Source organism: Pezoporus flaviventris, unplaced genomic scaffold (assembly GCF_033815535.1).
Source record: "Pezoporus flaviventris isolate CSIRO_AGI_PZ_B2104156 unplaced genomic scaffold, CSIRO_AGI_Pfla_v1 ptg000079l, whole genome shotgun sequence".
Classification (NCBI taxonomy): domain Eukaryota; kingdom Metazoa; phylum Chordata; class Aves; order Psittaciformes; family Psittacidae; genus Pezoporus; species Pezoporus flaviventris.
Window position 1 is genome coordinate 2947660 of NW_026892627.1, and position 19282 is coordinate 2966941.

At 51.8% G+C, this 19282-nt stretch overlaps 1 protein-coding gene across 1 annotated transcript; it reads right to left on the reverse strand.

The window, feature by feature from the left end:
• Nucleotides 1–80: 80 nt before the first annotated feature.
• ZBTB47 (zinc finger and BTB domain containing 47) lies at nt 81–18795 on the reverse strand. Its single transcript, XM_061474410.1, has 6 exons — nt 18329–18795; nt 7153–8526; nt 3750–3897; nt 3057–3172; nt 2494–2638; nt 81–2329 (listed from the first exon to the last, which is right to left on the reverse strand). Exons 1-6 carry the CDS (start codon nt 18329–18331, stop codon nt 1962–1964), a joined length of 2154 nt encoding a protein of 717 aa, XP_061330394.1. The 5' UTR covers nt 18332–18795; the 3' UTR covers nt 81–1961.
• Between the last annotated feature and the right edge of the window lie 487 nt (nt 18796–19282).

The following is a 19282-nucleotide window of genomic DNA, read 5'->3' on the forward strand; positions in this document are numbered from 1 at the left end:
GAGTCCACAGGATCCCAGCCAACATGAAGATGAAAAGTGATTTGTTGCTCCAAAATGCTAACATCTACAAGAGCAGACAGCAGGCACAGGGGACCACCACTCAGCAGGAGGGAACAATAGTCACCTAACCCATTCTGTCAAAGAGTACTCAGGACAACAGCAGATGCTCCCCTGTCCTGTCCCTATCAGGGCAATGCTCCTGAATGTTCCCATTCAGCAAAGCCCCTTGCACGTGGCTGAATCCTTCCACCTCTGCAGGGACAGCCTCAGTGCTGCCCAAGCACTTTACTGATTTAGGCCAGGAGACAAAGCACCAGGATTTCTTGCAGGGCCAGATGTGGCCTGTGCCCACTGTGCCCAGCACCCTGCTGTCACCCAGAACAAGATGCAAATAAGAAAGGGCTCCTGCAGCCTGCTCAAGGTCCTCTCTTCCTTCTTGCCTACCAATAGCTCACGACTTCCTCCATGACCTGACCACATGCATCTATAGCGCTGGCCTTGACAGCAAGACATCAACTGCTATGCGCAATACCTCTTGGCCAGCACCTCTCTGCCTGTGCTGGATGCTCTGCAGCATCTGCAGCTCTCCCCAGCTCCAAAGGGGACATTTCCCCTGGAAGAAAGACCACACAGCCATGGACAGGCCAATGTGTGACTCCCTGATGCAGAGCACAGCAGTGAGATACCCAGCTTGGACCAATAAAAAGTTAACAGCAAAGCCTCCTACCACCAGCATGAAGCAAACCTGAAGTGAAACCAAAGACCAACTCAGCTTCAACAAACACTACATGGCCAAAGAAGTGCTAACCAATACCGTGGGACATCACCAAATCAAACACAGCCCTCACTGGTCCCCCCAAGCCAGGGCAGGGAAACAGATGACAACCCCAAAGGGAGTGGCAAAGCTTGGGAGAGCAACGCAGGCAATGAGCTGGAGGATGAGACATAATCGTCAGGCTGAATGTGGTCTGGCTTTAGCTCTGAACTTTGCAATGGGACCTAGCCTGGAGCTCACCCATTAGAAAGGGGTTTATTCAAATTGTTAAGGCACTATTCTGGGCCAATTCTGCTGAGAAATGGCAGTATCCTTCTTCTCTATCCCAGGCTACATTCCCGCTGGTCCCGAGGCCATCTGAGCTCTCCCAGAGACATTTTCCAACTCCAGAGCATCCCCAGGAGCCCAGCTCCTGCTGGGATTAGCAGAAAGGGCACACCAGAGACAGACTCCTTAGGGCACCCCAAAAGGGAACCGGCAGTGAGCTGCCGATGCCCCGAGATGCAACGCTGGTGTTTGTGCTTTTGCCTACCTAGGAGGAAAACCTGTCACAGGGAAGGAAGACGTGGCAAGGGCCGCTAATGAGAGCAGGCTGACAGCTTTCCAACAGGGACATCTGCTCACCCGCCGCGGGCCACCGGGGCTGGCAGACAGGGCTGTCGGGGGCTCTTCTGTGGTGCTCACCTCTCAGCCTCTTGGGAAAAGAGCCTGGATTGAAAGACCAGCTTTACAGTACAGGGATTCAAGCACCACTAACTAGATTTGGGCTTATTATAAATATCGAAGCACCAGCAGGCATTCATTCTGCTAGCAAGCGGGAGTGCACCACCGGTGAGCACAACCCCGGATGGCACAGCATCCTGCTCCTCCAAGCATCACCAGCATCCTGGCTGAAGATGAAGCTGATGCATGGGAAGATGTAACAGAAAGTGACGCCTTTTACCTACACCCTTACGGACGGATGGCAGCTACCCCCCCAACACCCATGCTCCTCGGTGCAGGGGGCTTCCTCCTGCTCCCCCTCTCTGTGGAGAACGACGGGTGAGAAAAAGAAAAAACATACCAAAACAACCCCAAAACGAGGAGGAAAAGGGGTAGAGAGCAAGCAAAGCCTTGGCTCCCCTGGGGGGAGGCATTCCCAAAGGGCTGAGCAGTCTGTGCAGGCACATGGCCGGGATGGGGGCACCTAGTTGTTGTTTGAATTTACCCTGCCCGCAGGAAACAGGGGAGGGGGTGGCGGTAGGTGAGGAGGAGGAGGGAGGGTCTGTGGAAGGGGATGGAGCAGTGGCAGGGGCAGGGGGGAGATGCCAGGGCCGGGAGGCAACGGAGCAGGGCTGGTGGCAGGTTGGGGGACGGCCGTGTCCGAAGCCAAGGGGTTGCTGACGCGGAAGCATTTCTCCTTGTGGGCTTTCAGCATGTTGGAGAAGCGGAAGCGCTGGCCACAGACATCACAGGGGTACGGCTTCTCGCCCGTGTGGGTCCGGCGATGCCGCTTCATGTTGGGGCGGCTGGTGAAGCTCTTCCCACAGATCTCACAGATGTAGGGCTTCTCGCCTAAGGACAGGGGAAGACAGATGAGAAGCTGATGTCCCCTGGAGTCTGGGCTGTCCCCTGCCAAAACCCCATCCTGCCATCCACCCAAAGATGCTACCTCATTCCTTCGCCCTTCCCCCGGGTGCCTGCCCAAAGGGGCTGCGGGCAAAGCGGGGAGCTCTCACCCGTGTGCGTCTTCATGTGCTCATCAAAGTACTGCTTCATGTTGAAGTCCTTGCCACACCACTGACACATGAACTGCTTGTGGCCAATGTGGATGCTCATGTGGGAGCGCAGCTGGTACTTGTACTGGAAGCGTTCATTGCAGTTCTGCAGAAGTGAGAAGGGGATGAGCTTTTGATGAGCACCCAGAACATCTTAACATCCCCCTCAGATCACGAGCGTGTTGAAGTAGTGCAAGAAATCACTTTTTTTCCCCAAAAGAACCCAAATAAATGGCTTTTTAGGATATACCCAGCCCAGTGTTCAGGCCAGATGGGCACGGGGTTGGATGTAAAATCCAGGTGCTGGAGGGACAGATCATGGCATCGGACAAGTTTCATCATAAGGTTGGTAGGACCCTCAAACCAGGAGGTGATGCAAAGTCTGGAAGAGCATGGGAGCATCCCTACAGCTGTACTGGCACAAAGCATGGCGGGAGCTCCAAAAAGTGGATGATTTTTCCCCAGATCAGTGACTTTGTCCTTGTTTTAGAAGATGCAGGGTAAGGAGACACACAGGACCTTACCTCGCATTTAAAAGGCTTTTCCCCAGAGTGCTGGAGTGAGTGGACCTTGAGGGACATGCTGCGCTTGAAGGACTTCCCACAGGTCTCACAGGTGAATGGCATGTCCTTGGTGTGAGCTGGAGAAGAGCAGTGTCAGGAGTCCTCCTTGCACTTCAAGCATCTGTCTCCCCAAGTCCCATCTGCCATTCCCAACACCAGTGCCCAACCCCAGCAAATCCAATGCCATCTTGGGAATATAAACAGTAGCAACATTTCAGGTACTTCATACATTGTTTGCCAGGCCCCCCATTTTTGGATCTCTTTGGTGCCTGCAAGCCCCAGGGACCCAACCACCACTGTCATGTGCAATTTGCTATTCAAAGCCTGGCACTGGTGTGGTCTGGAAGGATGGTTGCACTTCAAACCCTCCTTTGATCACTTCTGAGGTCTTTTTTTCTGGTTAAATAAAACAAATGTGATTTCCCAGCACCATGCCTGACTGCTCCAAACCAGCACTGAGCAGACATACATTCAGTATTAAGTACTGGGCCAAATTTCAAGGCCTCCGCACTGACGTGAGAAAGCTCACCCAAGAGTAAGCCCAGCCCTCAACTCCCAACACAACAGCAACAAAAAACCACCCTTCATTGCCAAAATGATGGATGAACACCCCTAACAAGGTCTCCCCGTGGCACCGATGACTCCTGCACTCACCAACCATGTGTTTGCGCACGTGGGCCATGGTGTAGAACTTCTTCTCACAGATCTCGCAGGAGAACTTCTTCTCGGCATAGCCGTGAACGATCTTGTTGTGCTCATGGAGGGACCAGAGTTTCTTGAACCCCTTCCCACACGTCACACACTGCAAGGAGAGAAGAGATGGCTAAGGAAGCAGGGGAACGTGCCCAGAGACCACCAGCATTTCCATCTTAATAGGCTATCAGCTTAATCCACTGAAAGGGAATATCACTAGAAACTTACAGCTAAGACATCAAAAATCATAATGACCAGTAAGTCCGCTACAGACCTTGTCACTTAAAAACTCCCAAAAGTCAGATTTCTATGAGGATGGAACAACGACTTTTCAGGGAAGGACACGGCATCTCCATCAATGGCTGAATTAGGACTTGCATAAACAGCAGCTCACCCACCAAGGTTCTATTCCCAGCTGGGGATTGAATTCTTGCACACAATGATGCTATTACATAAAAAAACAAAACACAACCCTCTGTGCATTAGAAGGCTGCAAAGAATACAAGAACAAGAAGCAGCCCAAGCCAGGGAGCATAACTTCAGTCTTCAACAGGTATTACAGATGTTTTACCACCAAATGAGTTTTCCAAACATACTCAAATGGACCCCAAAACCAGTCCATCAGCACAAGCAGAACAACACGACATGCAAAACCTCCCCCAAGAAGTTATGGCAGAGATTTGCTTCAGTTCCGACAAGTTTGATGTTTCTCTGAAAGTCCCCAGGAAAAGCTCCAGCTGTGGCATGAGATCAGTTTGAAGCATGTGAGATCAGTTCAGTGCCCAGGGAAATACTGGAGAGCAAGGTCCACACAGGAGACCATTGTTGGAGTACAGGGATGGTAGGCAGCATGCGGCTAAGGACCCTGCCAGGCGCCAAGGGTCTCTCTTTCCTCCAAGGGTCAACTCTTTGATCTTCATCTCTCCATGACTCATCTTCCTCTTGGTTAACAAGGATGAAAATATCCCTCCTCCTCACAAATGTGTTAAGAAAGTAATTCATGCCTTGGAGGCATCTCACAACAGCACGGCTGAGTGGTACCAGTGAGCCTGGGGAGGGATTCCTCCGGCTTCTCCTCCTACTCAGAGGAACAGATGCTCGTTGATGGGCTTCGACCAGATTTTGCACTAAATGAGGCTGTGATACCATGGAAAATACCCCATTATGCCATGTAGTCACAGTATCTCTCCATATATATTTCTATTTTGCACCCAAGAGGCAAAATGAGGGTCACAGAGGCATTCCAACATCCATCATCTTCACCTAGTCATGAGTAGTTCCCTGAGTTTTACTGTTTCTAAGTATATATTTCCACAGATAACAGTTTTATCTCTGCTGTAAGAGACATGTCAGGACAAATTCAGGACCAGAGCCTGGTATCAAAGACACATCAATATCCATTTTCTGCACTTAAAATAAAAAAGGCTGCGGGGGAATTCTAAAATTAAAGGTAGAAAGAAAACAGCAGATGTAGGAAAGCCCCCAGGCTGGGACCAAGCACCCTGGAGCACTGAGCTCTGTCTTCAGTTACCATAAGAAAGCATCACTTAAAAATGTAGAAGTTGTATCCGAATGGGGGGGGGTGGAAATGAGAAGGTAAATTATTGCAGGTTAAAAGTGAAACCATACTGAAGCTGGTCAAAGAGTTTGAGAAACCACCAATAGAGTAATGGACAAATCAGTTTTCAGGCATTGGAGGCAGGATGCCTGTTATGCTGTCTGCAGGCCTGTGGACAATGATGGGAAACCATCACAGGGTGAAGCCTAACACCTAAAGCATTATTGATGAAATACGGGGGCAAAACAGGGAAATAAAGCAGCAGACTTGACTGGGGTAAGAGGGATGGTCCCTCCACAGATCTGGTTAAAAAGCAAGAAATAAAGACTGTCCATTACAGGTATAGAGTTGAAAAAAAATGCCATTTCCATGCAGCTGTAATTCCAGGCTATACTGAAGAAATTATTCAGTATTATCAGAGCAACTGGAGTGAATTTGGCTATTTGTAAAATTAAAAATGCTCAACTAAGTAAGAGGTAATGATCCACATTTTCTGCAGAAAGAGGTCACTACACAGTCAGTTGTGGGTCATCCTATTCAGAAATGTCCTGGAAAAAGGATTAAAAGCAGGGAGGAGGGAACCAATAAGGTGACAGCCCCTGTTACCTGTCAGGAAAGCTGATGAGGCTGAAGAAACGTTCTGGGAAAACTCGCTTTAATTGCACGGGCTTTCTGATAGGCTCTGAAACAGCCACCATGATGCAGGTGTCGGAGCTGCACTCACCCATTCTTGGAAAAAGCATCCAAAAAAAGCATCCCCGGCACTATGAATTTTTCAGGGTCAAAGTGTCAGTGAAGGCATCAGCTCCTTCACCCACCTGAGCCAAGACTGCTCCTGTCTCCATGTTCCCCATACACCCTAACACTGAGATCCGCTTCGTTCCCCTTTTATTTGTGATACTATTAGCAAAGGGCTCCGTGTGCCCTGGGTTGCGTTACCTTCACCTAGGATTGCTGCAAGATCATTTAAAATCTGGCTGGTGGTGGAAGGATGATGGGCAAAGCTCTCCAGAAGTTGGTATCTTTTAATTAATAGCAGCAGCATCACACAAAAAACAGCTCATCAGGGATTAGGGGATGGTTTGGAGGGGACTGCAGGAACACACATTTGCTGCTCTGATGGGATGCCTACCTATCCCTCCAAAACAGCAGTGATTTAACAGACTCAGTCTGCAAACACACAATCCTGTTAGCATTAGGTGAAGGACACACCAAGCCCAAGCCCTGCATGGATGTCAAATGCATCCGGAAATTTGCTAATACGCAAGCTAAAGAGCACAAAAGGCAGATTAAAACCATTTTAACTTGTGTCAGCAAATCTTTGAATTAAGCTAAATTGGTTTCAGCCTGGGTGGGAACAGCTGGAGTGTGTCTCCATCAGGGGCTCGCAGTGTTTTATCCAGATTAACTGAATAAATTCAAAGGGAAATCATTCCTCAAAAATTACTCCATGCTTCCACCTGGCCAGCCAAGGGGAAGCCACAGTCCCCTGGCACAAACCCTCACATCCCATACCACCATGGGACCCTCTTGAGCCTGAACACAAGTCACAAGGGTGAAATGAGGTTCCCTCCCATCTGCCATGTGCCAACCACAACATCAAGAATATTTGAGCATGAGCCCATCCCATGGTGTAGCTGGATGGGATGTCCTCCGTGGTGGATGGGATGTCCCTCCCACACTGGAGCGTCCCATCATAGTGGGATGCTCTTCGTTTGGTGGGATGCCCCAACCTGGTGGGATGCTCCACCCCGTGGGTGGATGTTCTCCCCTTGGTGGGATGTCCATCCCCTGGGGCTGGCTCACCTGGATGTTCTTCTCGCAGTCAGTCTGGTGGTGCAGCAGCAGCTCGCTCTCGAGCAGGAAGCGTTTGCCGCACTTGTCGCAGATCTGCATGCGGCTGTGCGTGACGTTCATGTGCTTCTCCAGGTACCAGCGGTTGTTGAAGACCCGGGGGCACTTCTTGCATGGGTAGTGCTGCTTCTCCTCCAGCTTCACCTTCTGGCCCAAACTATCCTGTTCCTTTTTCCTCTTCCTTCCTCGCTGCCCTTCTTCCTCCTCCTCCTCCTCCTCCTCCTCTTCCACCTTGGCCATCTCCTGAGACCTGGTTGCCATGGCAGGTTTGGTGGCTTTGGAGGCCCGGCTGCCTCTGCGGGGCTGCCCACACTTTTCCCTTTTCACTTCTGACGCGTCTTCATCATCGTCGTCGTCATCCTCTTCTTCAGTCGTCTCCTCCAGGTCTTCCTCCTCACTGTGCTCCTCCTCCTCCTCCTCACCCACCTCCGCATCCTCCTCTTCCTCCTCCTCCTCCCCTTCCTCATTCTCCTCCTCCCCATCCTCCTCTGTGTCTCGCCCATCACCATCAGGCCTCCCCATCACAGCTGCCTCACTGGCAGCTCCCTTCCCCTCCGTGCCCTTTGAGACATTGAGGGTCTGGTTGTTGAGGTTCACCTCCACAATGATCTGTTCCCGGTTGTATGAGCCCTGGCTGTCCAGGTCCTCCTCCGACTCCTCACCCTCCATCTTACAGACAGCACCTGGACCACCATCCTTCTCCTCCTTGTAGTACTGCTTGGCTGGACCAGGGGGAAGCGTCCCACCACCCGTGCCATCTTCCACCCGCACTGAATAGGGGTCATTGCCCTCCCGGGCGTAGATCTTGGGATGGGGGGTATCCACCTCCTGCTTGATCTCGCAGTAGTAGGGTGGGGGTCCGGCACAGCCCTCAGCAGGCAGGGCCATGTCAGTGGCCAGGCTGAGCGAGCGGGTGTCGAGGAGGTCCTGGCAGGAGGAGGCAATGTTGTTCATCTGCAACACGGCGGCTGCGTTCAGCACATCCTGCACATTGCAGGAGTTGACGAGGAGCTTGGAGGTGTAGATGAAGTTGAGGATCTGCTGGAGGCCCTGTGAGGTGAGAGCCTCCAGAGAGAGCTCCACGCGCTGCAGCTGCTTGTTCTGGGTGAAGAGGGAGTGGAAGAACTGGCTGTAGGCTGCCAGGACTCCCTTGTGCGCAGGGAAGATGCTCTTGTGCTGCACTAGCACAATGTCCACGTCACACAGGTCCGGCTGAAAGAGGCGCTGCTCGTTCAGTCTGTCCATCAAACACGTGAAGTGGAGGGCTACATCCTCCACCAGGGAGTACTCAGCCGAAGGGTAGTCAGTCGTTTTTTCGACTATCAGCTGTGGGGAGGAAGGAAATAAAATAACTCAAGAGGGCTCTTTTCCCAGGAAAACACCCGCCCAGCCATGCCACCCGTCCCTGTCCATGTATTCTAAATCAGAGATACCAACCAAGAGGCTCCACCACCAACTTGATTCCAGTAGACTCAACCAAGAAGGAAAAAGCCCAATGAAAGGATAGGTCAAGGCCACACAAGCACCTACTTACATCCCTTCAGCCTGGGGTAGGAGGCACCACGGCCATCCCACCACCAAGCTGGTCCAAAGCCTGGCTCAGCTGTCCACACTCATGCAGGAGAGATGTCATGCAGTGGAGCAGATGCCTCGATCTCCTAAACCAGGTGGAGACCAAAGGGGACAATTTGCCCCATGCAGGAAGCCAATTCTACGCACCAGCTGAGATTTAACCCCCTAAATAAAAGGAAATTAGGATTTTAAATCTCCCTGCTTCTACAAGATAATTACATAAAACACAGTAACCTCTCATATTTCCCGAATTACACTGTGTGCTCTGACTCACGTCAGCAGCTAACTCCCTAGCTGGATTCACTGGGATGATTTATGCGCTTTTTTAATGCCCATTTTAAATTGCCTGGGGAAAGGCACTACCTGGAAAAATTCAAATCAGGGAGCAGCAGCCCCAGGCTGGGAAATGCTGCGACTGCCAACACTTCCCAGACTGCATTTGCTGGGTATTTAATTCCACTTACATGTATTTTGCATGGTGCAAACCACCTCCGGACATCCATCACCTCTCCTGGGGATACTGAGCCCCAGGATGGGTTTGTCAGCTGCATCCCAAACACAAGGGATGTCCCACACTCTATATCTCAAGCCCTGTATTAAAATCAGGTGGGATAACCCTTTACCCTCTGCTTCCCTTTGTCTTGCTGTGCTGAACACCCAGTTCACAGATGGAGAAGGATCCAGCCACATTAACATCCTCTTTTCCACACCACTGCAAGATGTGACCAAGGACATGGTGCAGAGCAGTGGCAGAAATGAAGGGCTCAACTTGTCAGGTTTATCCTGCACCTTACACTCCAAAAAGCATTTCTCAGCTCCAGTTTTTTTCTGGAACAAATTGCAGCTCTTGATCAGCCCCTGAATTCCAGCAAGACACAATTTGTTTGTCTTCTATTTTTGTGAGCCAAAGGCGAAAGCACACGCAGACAAAAATGTTTAAATAATAAAAAGGGTGTTTTCTTCTGTTTTCTCAATAAGTTTAAAAAAAAAATGTTCCCCCTCCCTGCCAAAATTCTTCATTTTCACTGAATTTATGCTCCACAACCAACCCACCCAACTAGCGGGGTCGTCAGCTTCACATTGTCCAGAGGGCCCCAAAGAGCCCCAGCAAACTCACACCAGGGGGAAAACAGGACAAAACCAGCTTTTCTGCAGCCTGGAGTAAGGCAAAGAGGGAGAAGGGATCATATATATATTTCTGTATATATTTTATATCTATATTATATATTCGTTTTTCATATATATTAAAACACTGTATAAATATATGTAAACATAAACACATAAACACTCTACATACATATTTGTTACAAAATGCTACATCCCAGCTGGAACATCAGCTGGAACATCCACCACCTCCCCCCCCCCCCCCCCATTTTCTGAGCCTTGTAACTGCCAAGGACATTTCGACAAGAGGAACTTGGATGGCTCAGCCCCCCCAAGACACACAGGAAAGTAAATAACACTATCACATGTATTGAGCGCTGAAGGAACAGCAAAAGCTTTCAAGTGGAGAGGTCTGCTCTTTGCCAGGGACTTGCCTGGTTTGCTTGCGCTATGAAAAAACCCAGTTGAATTCAGGTTTTTCCTCCTGGGATCCATCTCACCTCACTCCCCGTATAGGATGCCCCGAGCTCAACACGGTCACAGCCATGGAGAAATGGATGCAAAACAGAAGGAACTGGTTCCGCCGGGCAGCATCATCTCTGCACAGGGCAGCCAGGAAAACAAAAGCTGGGTTCTGCTCCGGATCGAGGTTTTTTGGCAAAAGGGGCTGATCCCTCACCCAGAGCCGGGCCTTGCCAGGCAGCTCTAATCAGTCCCAGCAGCGGCGAGGACAATGCGTGTCTTGGCCGCGTCCTGTCGGTGACTTCAGCCCGGGCTTGTCAGCGGGAGGCTTTTGCTCTTTATTGCTATCAGATGCTTTTCGTGAGCTTGCCCAGAGCCCCAGCCAAGGCAAGAGGCGCCTGCCGGGGTGAGATCCCAAGAAAGACCCCAACTTGCCTTAAAATACCCCCCTGGCAGCTCCCGCTCCTGCTGCTGCACCGGAGCAGAGAAGCCTGATTAACCGGGATTAGTGGGAAGGTTAAATCCATCACCCTTCCCCTGGGAAAACAAATACTTTAAATATATACTTTTTTTTTTTTTTAAATCCCAAACATATTAAAAGACACTTACTGAAAAAATAAAATCACAGTTTTGCTCTTTTCCACCATCACCACCTGGGTGGGTTTAGTCCCATGAGTGGCCCACTGCAGGAGCAGGTCACCCATCCCAGTCTGAGTCTGGACTTGAGGTGTTCAATGTTATGAAACTGGAGCAAACCCTAAAACCACTGACCCCCACCACCCCCAGTGAACTCTGGACAGGGCCCTGGAATCATCATCACAAAAAAAAAAAACATAAAAATTACTCGAAAGCAGTGTGTCCATGAGGTCCCCACGCCAAGGGGATGGCAGCGCCTCCAGACAGCCCTCCCTGCCCCGACACTGCCCTCCAGCGCTATTTTCACAGTATTTTCAAGCGGCACTGCCAAAGTCCGTTCCCAAAACAGCCAGCTGAGGATGGAGAGAATGCTCAGGGTGAGAGGGGACCAAGGGATGGAGTTAGCTGAGCCCTGATGGCAGTGGCTGTGAAGAAGAGACAGGAGTGATACAGGAATGGTGGCCAAAGGAGACACTCATGCTCACTGGACCAGGGCAGCCTTTCTCCAACAAAGCCACTGAAAATACTGCTACAGGAGATGAAGCCTGAGCACAGCACCGTCCCTTTCACCTGCGTCCCCTACCGTGCCTCAGTTCCCTTAACAGCCCCACCAGCATCTCATCACCTCCCTTTAAAGTGGGCTGCTGCTGGATTTACCTTAATGTACTAAGATAAAATACTATTTATCTTCACAGATCCCTAAATGCTCCTGCAGCAATATACCCCTGTGAATAAGCAGTAGGTTGGGTCACCCTGGACATATTTAAATACTCAAATCTGCAGACCCCCAGGCCACCTCTGGCATTCACCAGTCTCTATATTTATTTATAGCCATGTCTATTGCCCTCATCACTGGAGTACCAAGGATCACAAGTATCTGCCTCCTGTATCAGCAAAAGAATAGGGTTTTGGGGGCATACAAGGCACATTTAGGTGGCCACAAGCCCCTGCTTCAAGTGGGGCAGGGCGGTGAGACCAGCTGCCTCTGAACCAGTTTCCATGCAGCACAAAATCTAGGGATTTCCTTAAAATTTTTCACTACCAAGACTCCCATGAAAAACAGCAATCTGCTTTTCCATCTGCAACTACCAAAACATTTACCATTGACCTTCAGTATTAAACCTGCATTAAGGAAAAGTGCTTTAATGAGTAGCTGAATACGATATTAGCACTTGCTCCTCAAAGAAACCTCGTGTGCTATTCTCAATTTGAATACCGCTGCATTGCAGGGTGAAAGAGCTTGGCTGAAACTATTCAGTCCCAAAACTTCACTTTTGCTAAAGAAAGAAATAATGTTAAAACCCCCTATTTTTACAGAGTATTTCAAGTGATACAAAGATGTATCATTGGGAATCCCAGAGACACCCATGCTTTTGATTTTAATCCACATCCCCATGCCATTTGCCCTCTGCTTTCAAGACCCTTGGATGAAACCTTCAGCCTTTATCCCCATAGTTTTGAGGCTACATAGGGTCTGGTTTTTTTTAAGGATGATGTAGTGCTTGCGTCTTTCAAAAACCAACTCCCAAAACCAGGATGCACCAGCACGAAGCCACCCCAGAACCAGCAGCACTGCCTGGACTATACATCACCAAAACCACCCATTTTTGGACCATGGCCATGCATGGAAACTTGGCACTGATGTAAAACACATCCCAGTGCACCCTCCCCTCGCCTATCACCTACCTTCACTGCTTTGCACGCCTGTCGCCACCCTCCCCGGGTGCCTCTCCCACGGGTGCTTTGCCCTCCCGTGGCACAGCGCTGTGCTGGGGGTAGGGGTTTTTTTGCTTCTCTGAACGGGTGTTTTTATTTAATTAGGGGAGGGTTGTCCGGAAAAACAAGCAGGAAGGGAAAACAATAGCTCGGCCACAGCCCCGCCTGGCGAGGCGCCGGCCGACACGGCCCCAAGCGCCCACCGCCAGCATCCTCCCCACTGGGATGGGATGCCACTGGGGCTGGACCGGGCATTTACAAGGAATGGTCCCATCCCAGAGGCCTGGGATGGCCAAGTCCTTTGGGATGGTGGTGACACCATCTAACGTGGTGACTTTCCTCTACATACTGTCTAAAAGGCTTGAGGCTGCCCAAATTAGAGCCATGTGCAGGCTTCAGAGGAAGCGAGAGGAAGGGTCTCAGTGATGCTCCCAAAGCCTGTCCCACTCCAGGGTGTTGGGCATCCCAAAAAACACCTCCCAGCCTTTACATAAGCAAGGAAGAGCATTAGCCTGGCTTGGGGAACAATCAGATGTTTCACAGGCTTTTTTTATTCCCCTCCCTTTTGGTTGTTTTCTAGGGCTTTTTTAATAGTATCCAGCATTTACAGGCTTCAGCTCAAACATGCTTTTCCAGGAAGCAGCCTGAGAAGCCAGCAGCAGTGCCAGGCCCAGCAGGACCATCCTCAGTGCAAGGGAATGGGGACAAATCCTTCCCCATCCCTGTCCCCATGCAGACAAGGAGCCACCCCTGCAAATGGGGAAAAGGTTCATTTGGGCTTTTCTTGTAAGTGCCACAGCCACCTGCAGCACTGCGAGAACAAGGGGATGAGGGGAATGAGCAACACCAGGCTTCATCCTGTTGGGAATGGGCACTGGCTTCCCAGCAGCACAGCCTGCTGAGGGTTAATGGCTGGTTGCTTTCTTATTTATTTTATAGGTTTTTTTTTCTCATATCCCAAACCCATCACCCTCTCTGGCATCCTTCTTTTCTTTTGCACACAGAGCTGCAAAGCTACAATGATGCTTTGCAAGGACGGGCAGATGGGACAACCCTGCTGTCACCCCCAACCCCAAACTGGTCCAGGGAGGCGATGCTGCAAAGCTGCTCCTTGCAGATGCCAGCACCACCACGATGGCATCAGGGACACCATCCCTCTGTTCCACCAAGGGTGACAAGGACTCATTGCCAAGTCCTGAGGTCAGCCCAGTAACCCCCAAGTCCATCCTGACATGAGTGAACGTGAGCCCCATCCTCTGCACAAGCACAACCTCCTTGCTGCAAAAATATTGAGGCTTCAGCCCAACTCCACATTATCTCCAGCCCAGGATAAGCCTCAATCACGCTGCTCTGGAGGGAGAGCAGAGGCACCAAAACTGGGCTGGATGCACCCATCCGTCTGTCCCTGTCCCCTTGATCAGGACCCAAAGCGGTTTCTTTCGGTGCAGCCAGACCCAATATACAGTGCAAAAGGTCTGTGGGCAATTCAAGCTCTGCGCTAAGCCTATAGCAGGGTCTGGGGTTAAACCCCAAACAGATGCTGCTGGATTTTGGCAGAGCAAGCATCCTCCTGACAAACACCAAACACAGCCAAGACAGACAAGCCACAGGGTCCCCACCAGTGCCTGGCACAGCCAGTGACACCCGGCTGATGGAGACATCCCCGAGCCACCACCCTGGCACAGGAGCAGACACTGGGATGCGATGCTGCCCTCCTGTCCAGGGGATGCAGGACCTGCCACAGAGTCACTGCTGGGGTGGAAGAACCCAGGACACACACACACACACACACAGCCACTGTCTCCCCCCTCCCCTGCCCGAGAAAAACAAGCTGAGGGAAGACTGAGGGAGGAAACAAGGACAAAACCCAACGCTGACCTCCCCAGCCGGGCTGTCGGCCAAGCGGCTGCGCCAGGGGCCAGCTCCGAACCGCTGCCCAGCCCAGCCTGAGCCGGCGAGGCCAGGGAGGAGGTGAGCATCATCCCCTCACAACCCTATGGGTGCCCCCAGTGCCACCAAAGGAGGGGATAGATTCAATGGGGGAGACAGTGCACAGAGTCCCCTGTGACCCATAGGACACCCAGGGACCCCAAATTCAGTGCAGGGAGCATGGACGGGTGCAACAGGGCAGCCATTGCGCTGCTTGTGCATAGCCTGAAGCCATCATGTCCCTGAGCCAGCCCAACATACACACTGCCATGCAGTAGCCAGGAAGAGGCTGAGATCCCTGGAAAGTGAGGTGGATAGATGCACAAGGCCTCCTCCAATGCTGAATTAGCTTGGCACTGGGCAGCACATTCCCCTGCCCAGCATCATGGCCTCCATCCCTGGGGAAGCCACAGTAACCTTCCAGGTGGGTCAACAGTGAGATGGGATGCGACACCTCTGATGTTTGCCCACACCCAGATCCCATCAGACCCTAAACCCACACCATTTTCTAACCCAACTCCAGACCACAAAATTGCCAGAGAGGTCCAAGGTTAAGCCTCTCCCAGCATCCTTGGCATAGCTTTCCATCCTAGAGCATCCTCTCCAAGCCTTACACTGCCTCACACTGACCCCAGGGATGGTCCCCTTCTCCAGCTCCATCCTAAACCCAACCTTGACTGGGGCTTTTTGTGAAGCACCAGCCATGTTCCTCTCTGCCAGCCATCCTTCCGGACCAACACTTAAAAGATTTTTATGAACATGCATTAAAATGGGTTATTTTTATCATGGCTCTTCCAACAAATTCAGCAGCTCAGGGAGCAGGGCTCTAACCCAGACAAAAAGGTGTCAGTAGCCCTGGCTCTGGGCAAAAGATACAATCTTAAAAATAATAATTAAAAAACCAGTTTATTGTAATTAAGTCTTCTACCCATTCTATCTGTACCACCATAGCCAGTCCTTCCCCATATCCAAAGTCGCCTCAGGTCTGACCATAGCCAGCTGAAGCACTGAAGTCGGCTGAAGAGGGAACAGCAGCCTAAGAGGACACAGGGACAAGTCCTCAGGTGTCCCCACACAGGAAACCCAACAGGGCCAGCCCTGCCCTGCAAACACCACTCCAGCAGTGCAATGCAATGGGTTTCCTTTAGAAATAAGAGAGGAATAATTAGGGGCAGTTGGTACAGAGACATATCCCGAGCTCATCCTCGCCACCAGCACCCTCCAGCCTTTCAGGGACCACAGATCCCATGGGATGTCAGGGGACATCTAAGATGCAAACCACACAGGGGACTTAGGGTATTCCCTTTCTCAGGACCACACGAATGTGGAAGCAAAACAAAAACTTCAGCTCTTGCTCTTCCTGGAGAGCACTTTGTCACAGTTATCGCCATGTCCCCATCTAAAAAGCCTAAAGGCAGCAGTGCAGGAGAGCCCTCGGTTTTCTCCTCCAGCATGAGCAAGAAGGGAGGATGGGGAAATCAGCAGTTCCCTCGAAACCTTCAAAGACCCTCTGATGTTTTGACACATTCAGTTCATCCACAAAAGGGTTTTTTTCCTATTTTTCCTTAAGCAGAAAAATCTGCATCTTAGAAATAACTAATATTTAACTGATTCATGGGCAACCTCCAGCTTCTCCCTCCCTTTTATAAAGAAGGTATCTCCAAAGGCAGCAGCCGGTTATTTTAGTGAAGGGGGTGACATGCCTCTCCTCCAGACCTGAGAAACAAACACAAGGCCATTTATCTTGCCTGACTCTGGCGTTCGCCTGGTAATAACCTAACGTGCCGTTAATTCCTCACAGGGAGAACAAAGCTCAGTCCTGAAGCCAAGCCAGGCGGTGATAGGAACCCTCTGGATGCCCCAGCAAAGCCCCTGGAACGGTGTTCAGCCCAGCCGGCATCCTCAGGGAAACTCCATGGTCAGAGCCGAAATGTTTGCACACAGCAAATGATTTCAACCCCAGATCCAGAAAATAAATAAAAATAAAATCAAAAAAATTCCCTTAACATCCTTCCAAGGAGGATTTTTGCTCTGCGAAGCAAATTTTCCTCTATTTCTTACTGAGGCCAGGGGCAGAGGAAAGGTTTAATTCCCAGCTTTTCACCTCCTTCCCCGCAGGGCTGCCCGCTCAGGTGGGCTCTGGGCATCTCCATTCCCACCTCGGGGATGAAACGTTCCCCAAAACCACCCCGGTGCTTCCCCAGGTCCATCAGCATCTCCCTCCGGAGGGGATGCAGGGGCGGCTTCATAAACTGATTAATGCCAGCAGGAATTTCGCAGGCCGAGCGTGGCCAGCACGTACTCAAACCGGACCCCGGTTACCCCCGGTATCGGAGCCGGGGCGTGCCAAGCTCCATCCCAGCATCCTGGCTCTCACCTCCTGCACCAGCTCAGCTGTGTCTGTTTTTCCAAGCTTGCACTTTCTTCCCCTGTCTGAAAAGCCGCTCGAACGCCTCCAGGGTGTTATTACGGGCACGGAGCCATCGCTGGGGCAATCACAACCCCGCACTTTTCGGGATGGGGGAGGCACCAGAGCACCTGGAACCGCGGTTCCTGGGCATGGCACATCCCAAGGGATTTTCCCTGTGCATCTTCCCGGCTCAGGCCTGCTCTCTGCAAGTCAAACGAACCCCCCTCAAAAGTCCACCGGCTGCTAAAATAGGTCACTGCTGCAAGGCTCCCGGTGCAACCGGCCTCCCTTCCTTGTTATTATTGTATTTTAGGAGGATTCATGGAAAATGCCTTTGCAAACCCGGAGCAGGGCGGGATGCTGCGCCTTCCCCGGGCCTCACTCCTCTGGGGGGTCAGGGTGAGCCCAGCATCCCCTAGATCCCCTTGGGAAAGGGGGCCCACGGCAGGAACAAGCCGGGAAGAGGGGGGTACACACAGGGACGAGGAATTAGCAAAATGAAGGAGTCATCCGGGGAACAAAAAGGGCCGAGGAAGCGAGAGGCTGCTCCCGCGCCCCCCCCCCCCCCCCCCCCGCCCCAGCGTCAGCAAACCCCATATCCTCCGGCCTGGGCAACCAGGAGGCCCCAAAAGTACCGTCTGTGCCCCTCCACCGCGGCCCAAACCTCGCCGTTGACCACGAATGGGGGCCTTGAGGTGGGCTTGGCCCCGCTGCTCAACCCTCCCGCAGCAGCCCCATCACCTCTCAAAACACACCGGGGTGGGGAGAACAAGCCCAGCCCCTCCAACCATCCCCTCACCCCCCGCAAAACCAGCCCGTGCATGGCGGGGGACACGGCGACATTTTTAATACGATTTTCGAATGCAAAACCTTCCCCCCCCCCCCCCGTTGTGCCAAGGGGGGGCCCATGCAGCCCATTCTCCCCCCACCAAAGCTGCTTGCAAGGAAGCACCGGGCCCACTGCATGGATGGGCTGCGCTGTTTGTATCCTACCCCCCGGCTCCTTCCAGCCCCTCCACGCGTATCCGTGTGTCCCGTCCTCCCCCCAGTAAGGATGCCGCCGGCTCGCCCATGCAAACCCCCCACCCTCCCCCAGGTTTCCACCTCCGCCGCCCTTGCAAGGATTTGGGCAAGTTTCGGAGGCCTTTGCAAAGTCAGCAAAGCCCCTGGAGCGCGAGGAAGTGGGAGGGGGGGGAAGGGAAGAAGGAGGAGGGGGAAGAGGAAAATAAGGAAAAAGCAAGGAAAAGGGAAGGGAGGGAAGGAAGGAAGGGAAGGGGGGGGGGGGTGTGCAAGCTCTACCATTTTGATGCAAAGGTCTCCGCGCAAAGGAGTCCCGGTCCTCCTCCGCTTGCCTGGGGTTTTTGCTCTCCATGAAAAAACAAGAACTGTTGGGATGGGTGGTTTGCTGGGTTGGATGCGGGGTGGGTTTTTTGCCTTTTTTTTTTCTTTTTTGGCTGGCTTTTTTGCTGCTTTTTTTTTTTTTTTTTGCCTTTTGGAGGAGGAGGGGGGAGGGAAGGAAATCACCGCGCCGCCGCTGCTGGCATCCCCCGTCCCTGTTTTCCTCTTTTTTCCTTTTTTTTTTTCCTTTCTCTCTCCCGCTTTTTTCCTTTTCTTTTTTATTTTTCTCGTTTTCCTTTTTTTCCCCTTTTCTTTTTCCTCCTCCTTCTCCTCTTCACCTCATCCTGCCCATCGCCATGTTCGCCCCTTTTAGGAAGACGGAGGAATGCGGAGCGGCGGCGGCTCCGGCTGCCAGGAACCCCGGGGCCGCTGATTGGAGCCGCCGCATCAGATGGGGCCGCGGCTGCCCCTTTAAAGGGACAGGGCCCCGACGACAACGACACGCTGCAGCTCACCCCACGCGTGACAGCCCCCCCATCATCCCAGCACCCCAACCCCGGGTTACAGCCAAGCCTTGCGGGGAGCACCCCTTCCACACACACATACACCCGGGAGCATCCTCTGTACCCCACTGGGGGAAACTGAGGCACATGCACCCCGCCAAAAAAAAAAAAAAAAAAAACATAAAGCCACCAAAAAGGCTTTTTTTGGGGCGTAAAACTCCAGTTTGGGGAGGCGTGGTGTATAAGGTTGGTTTTGTTAAGAAAAGGGATTTTTGAAGCGCTATCCTGCTGTTGGGGGAAATGGGGTTCCCTATAGGTAGAGATAGATGGGGCAGGTGTTTAAGGCATGTTTGGTTTTAGTATAGGGGGGCTGGTAGGTGGTCGTGGTGGGGGTCCGCCAAAGCCCCCTCAA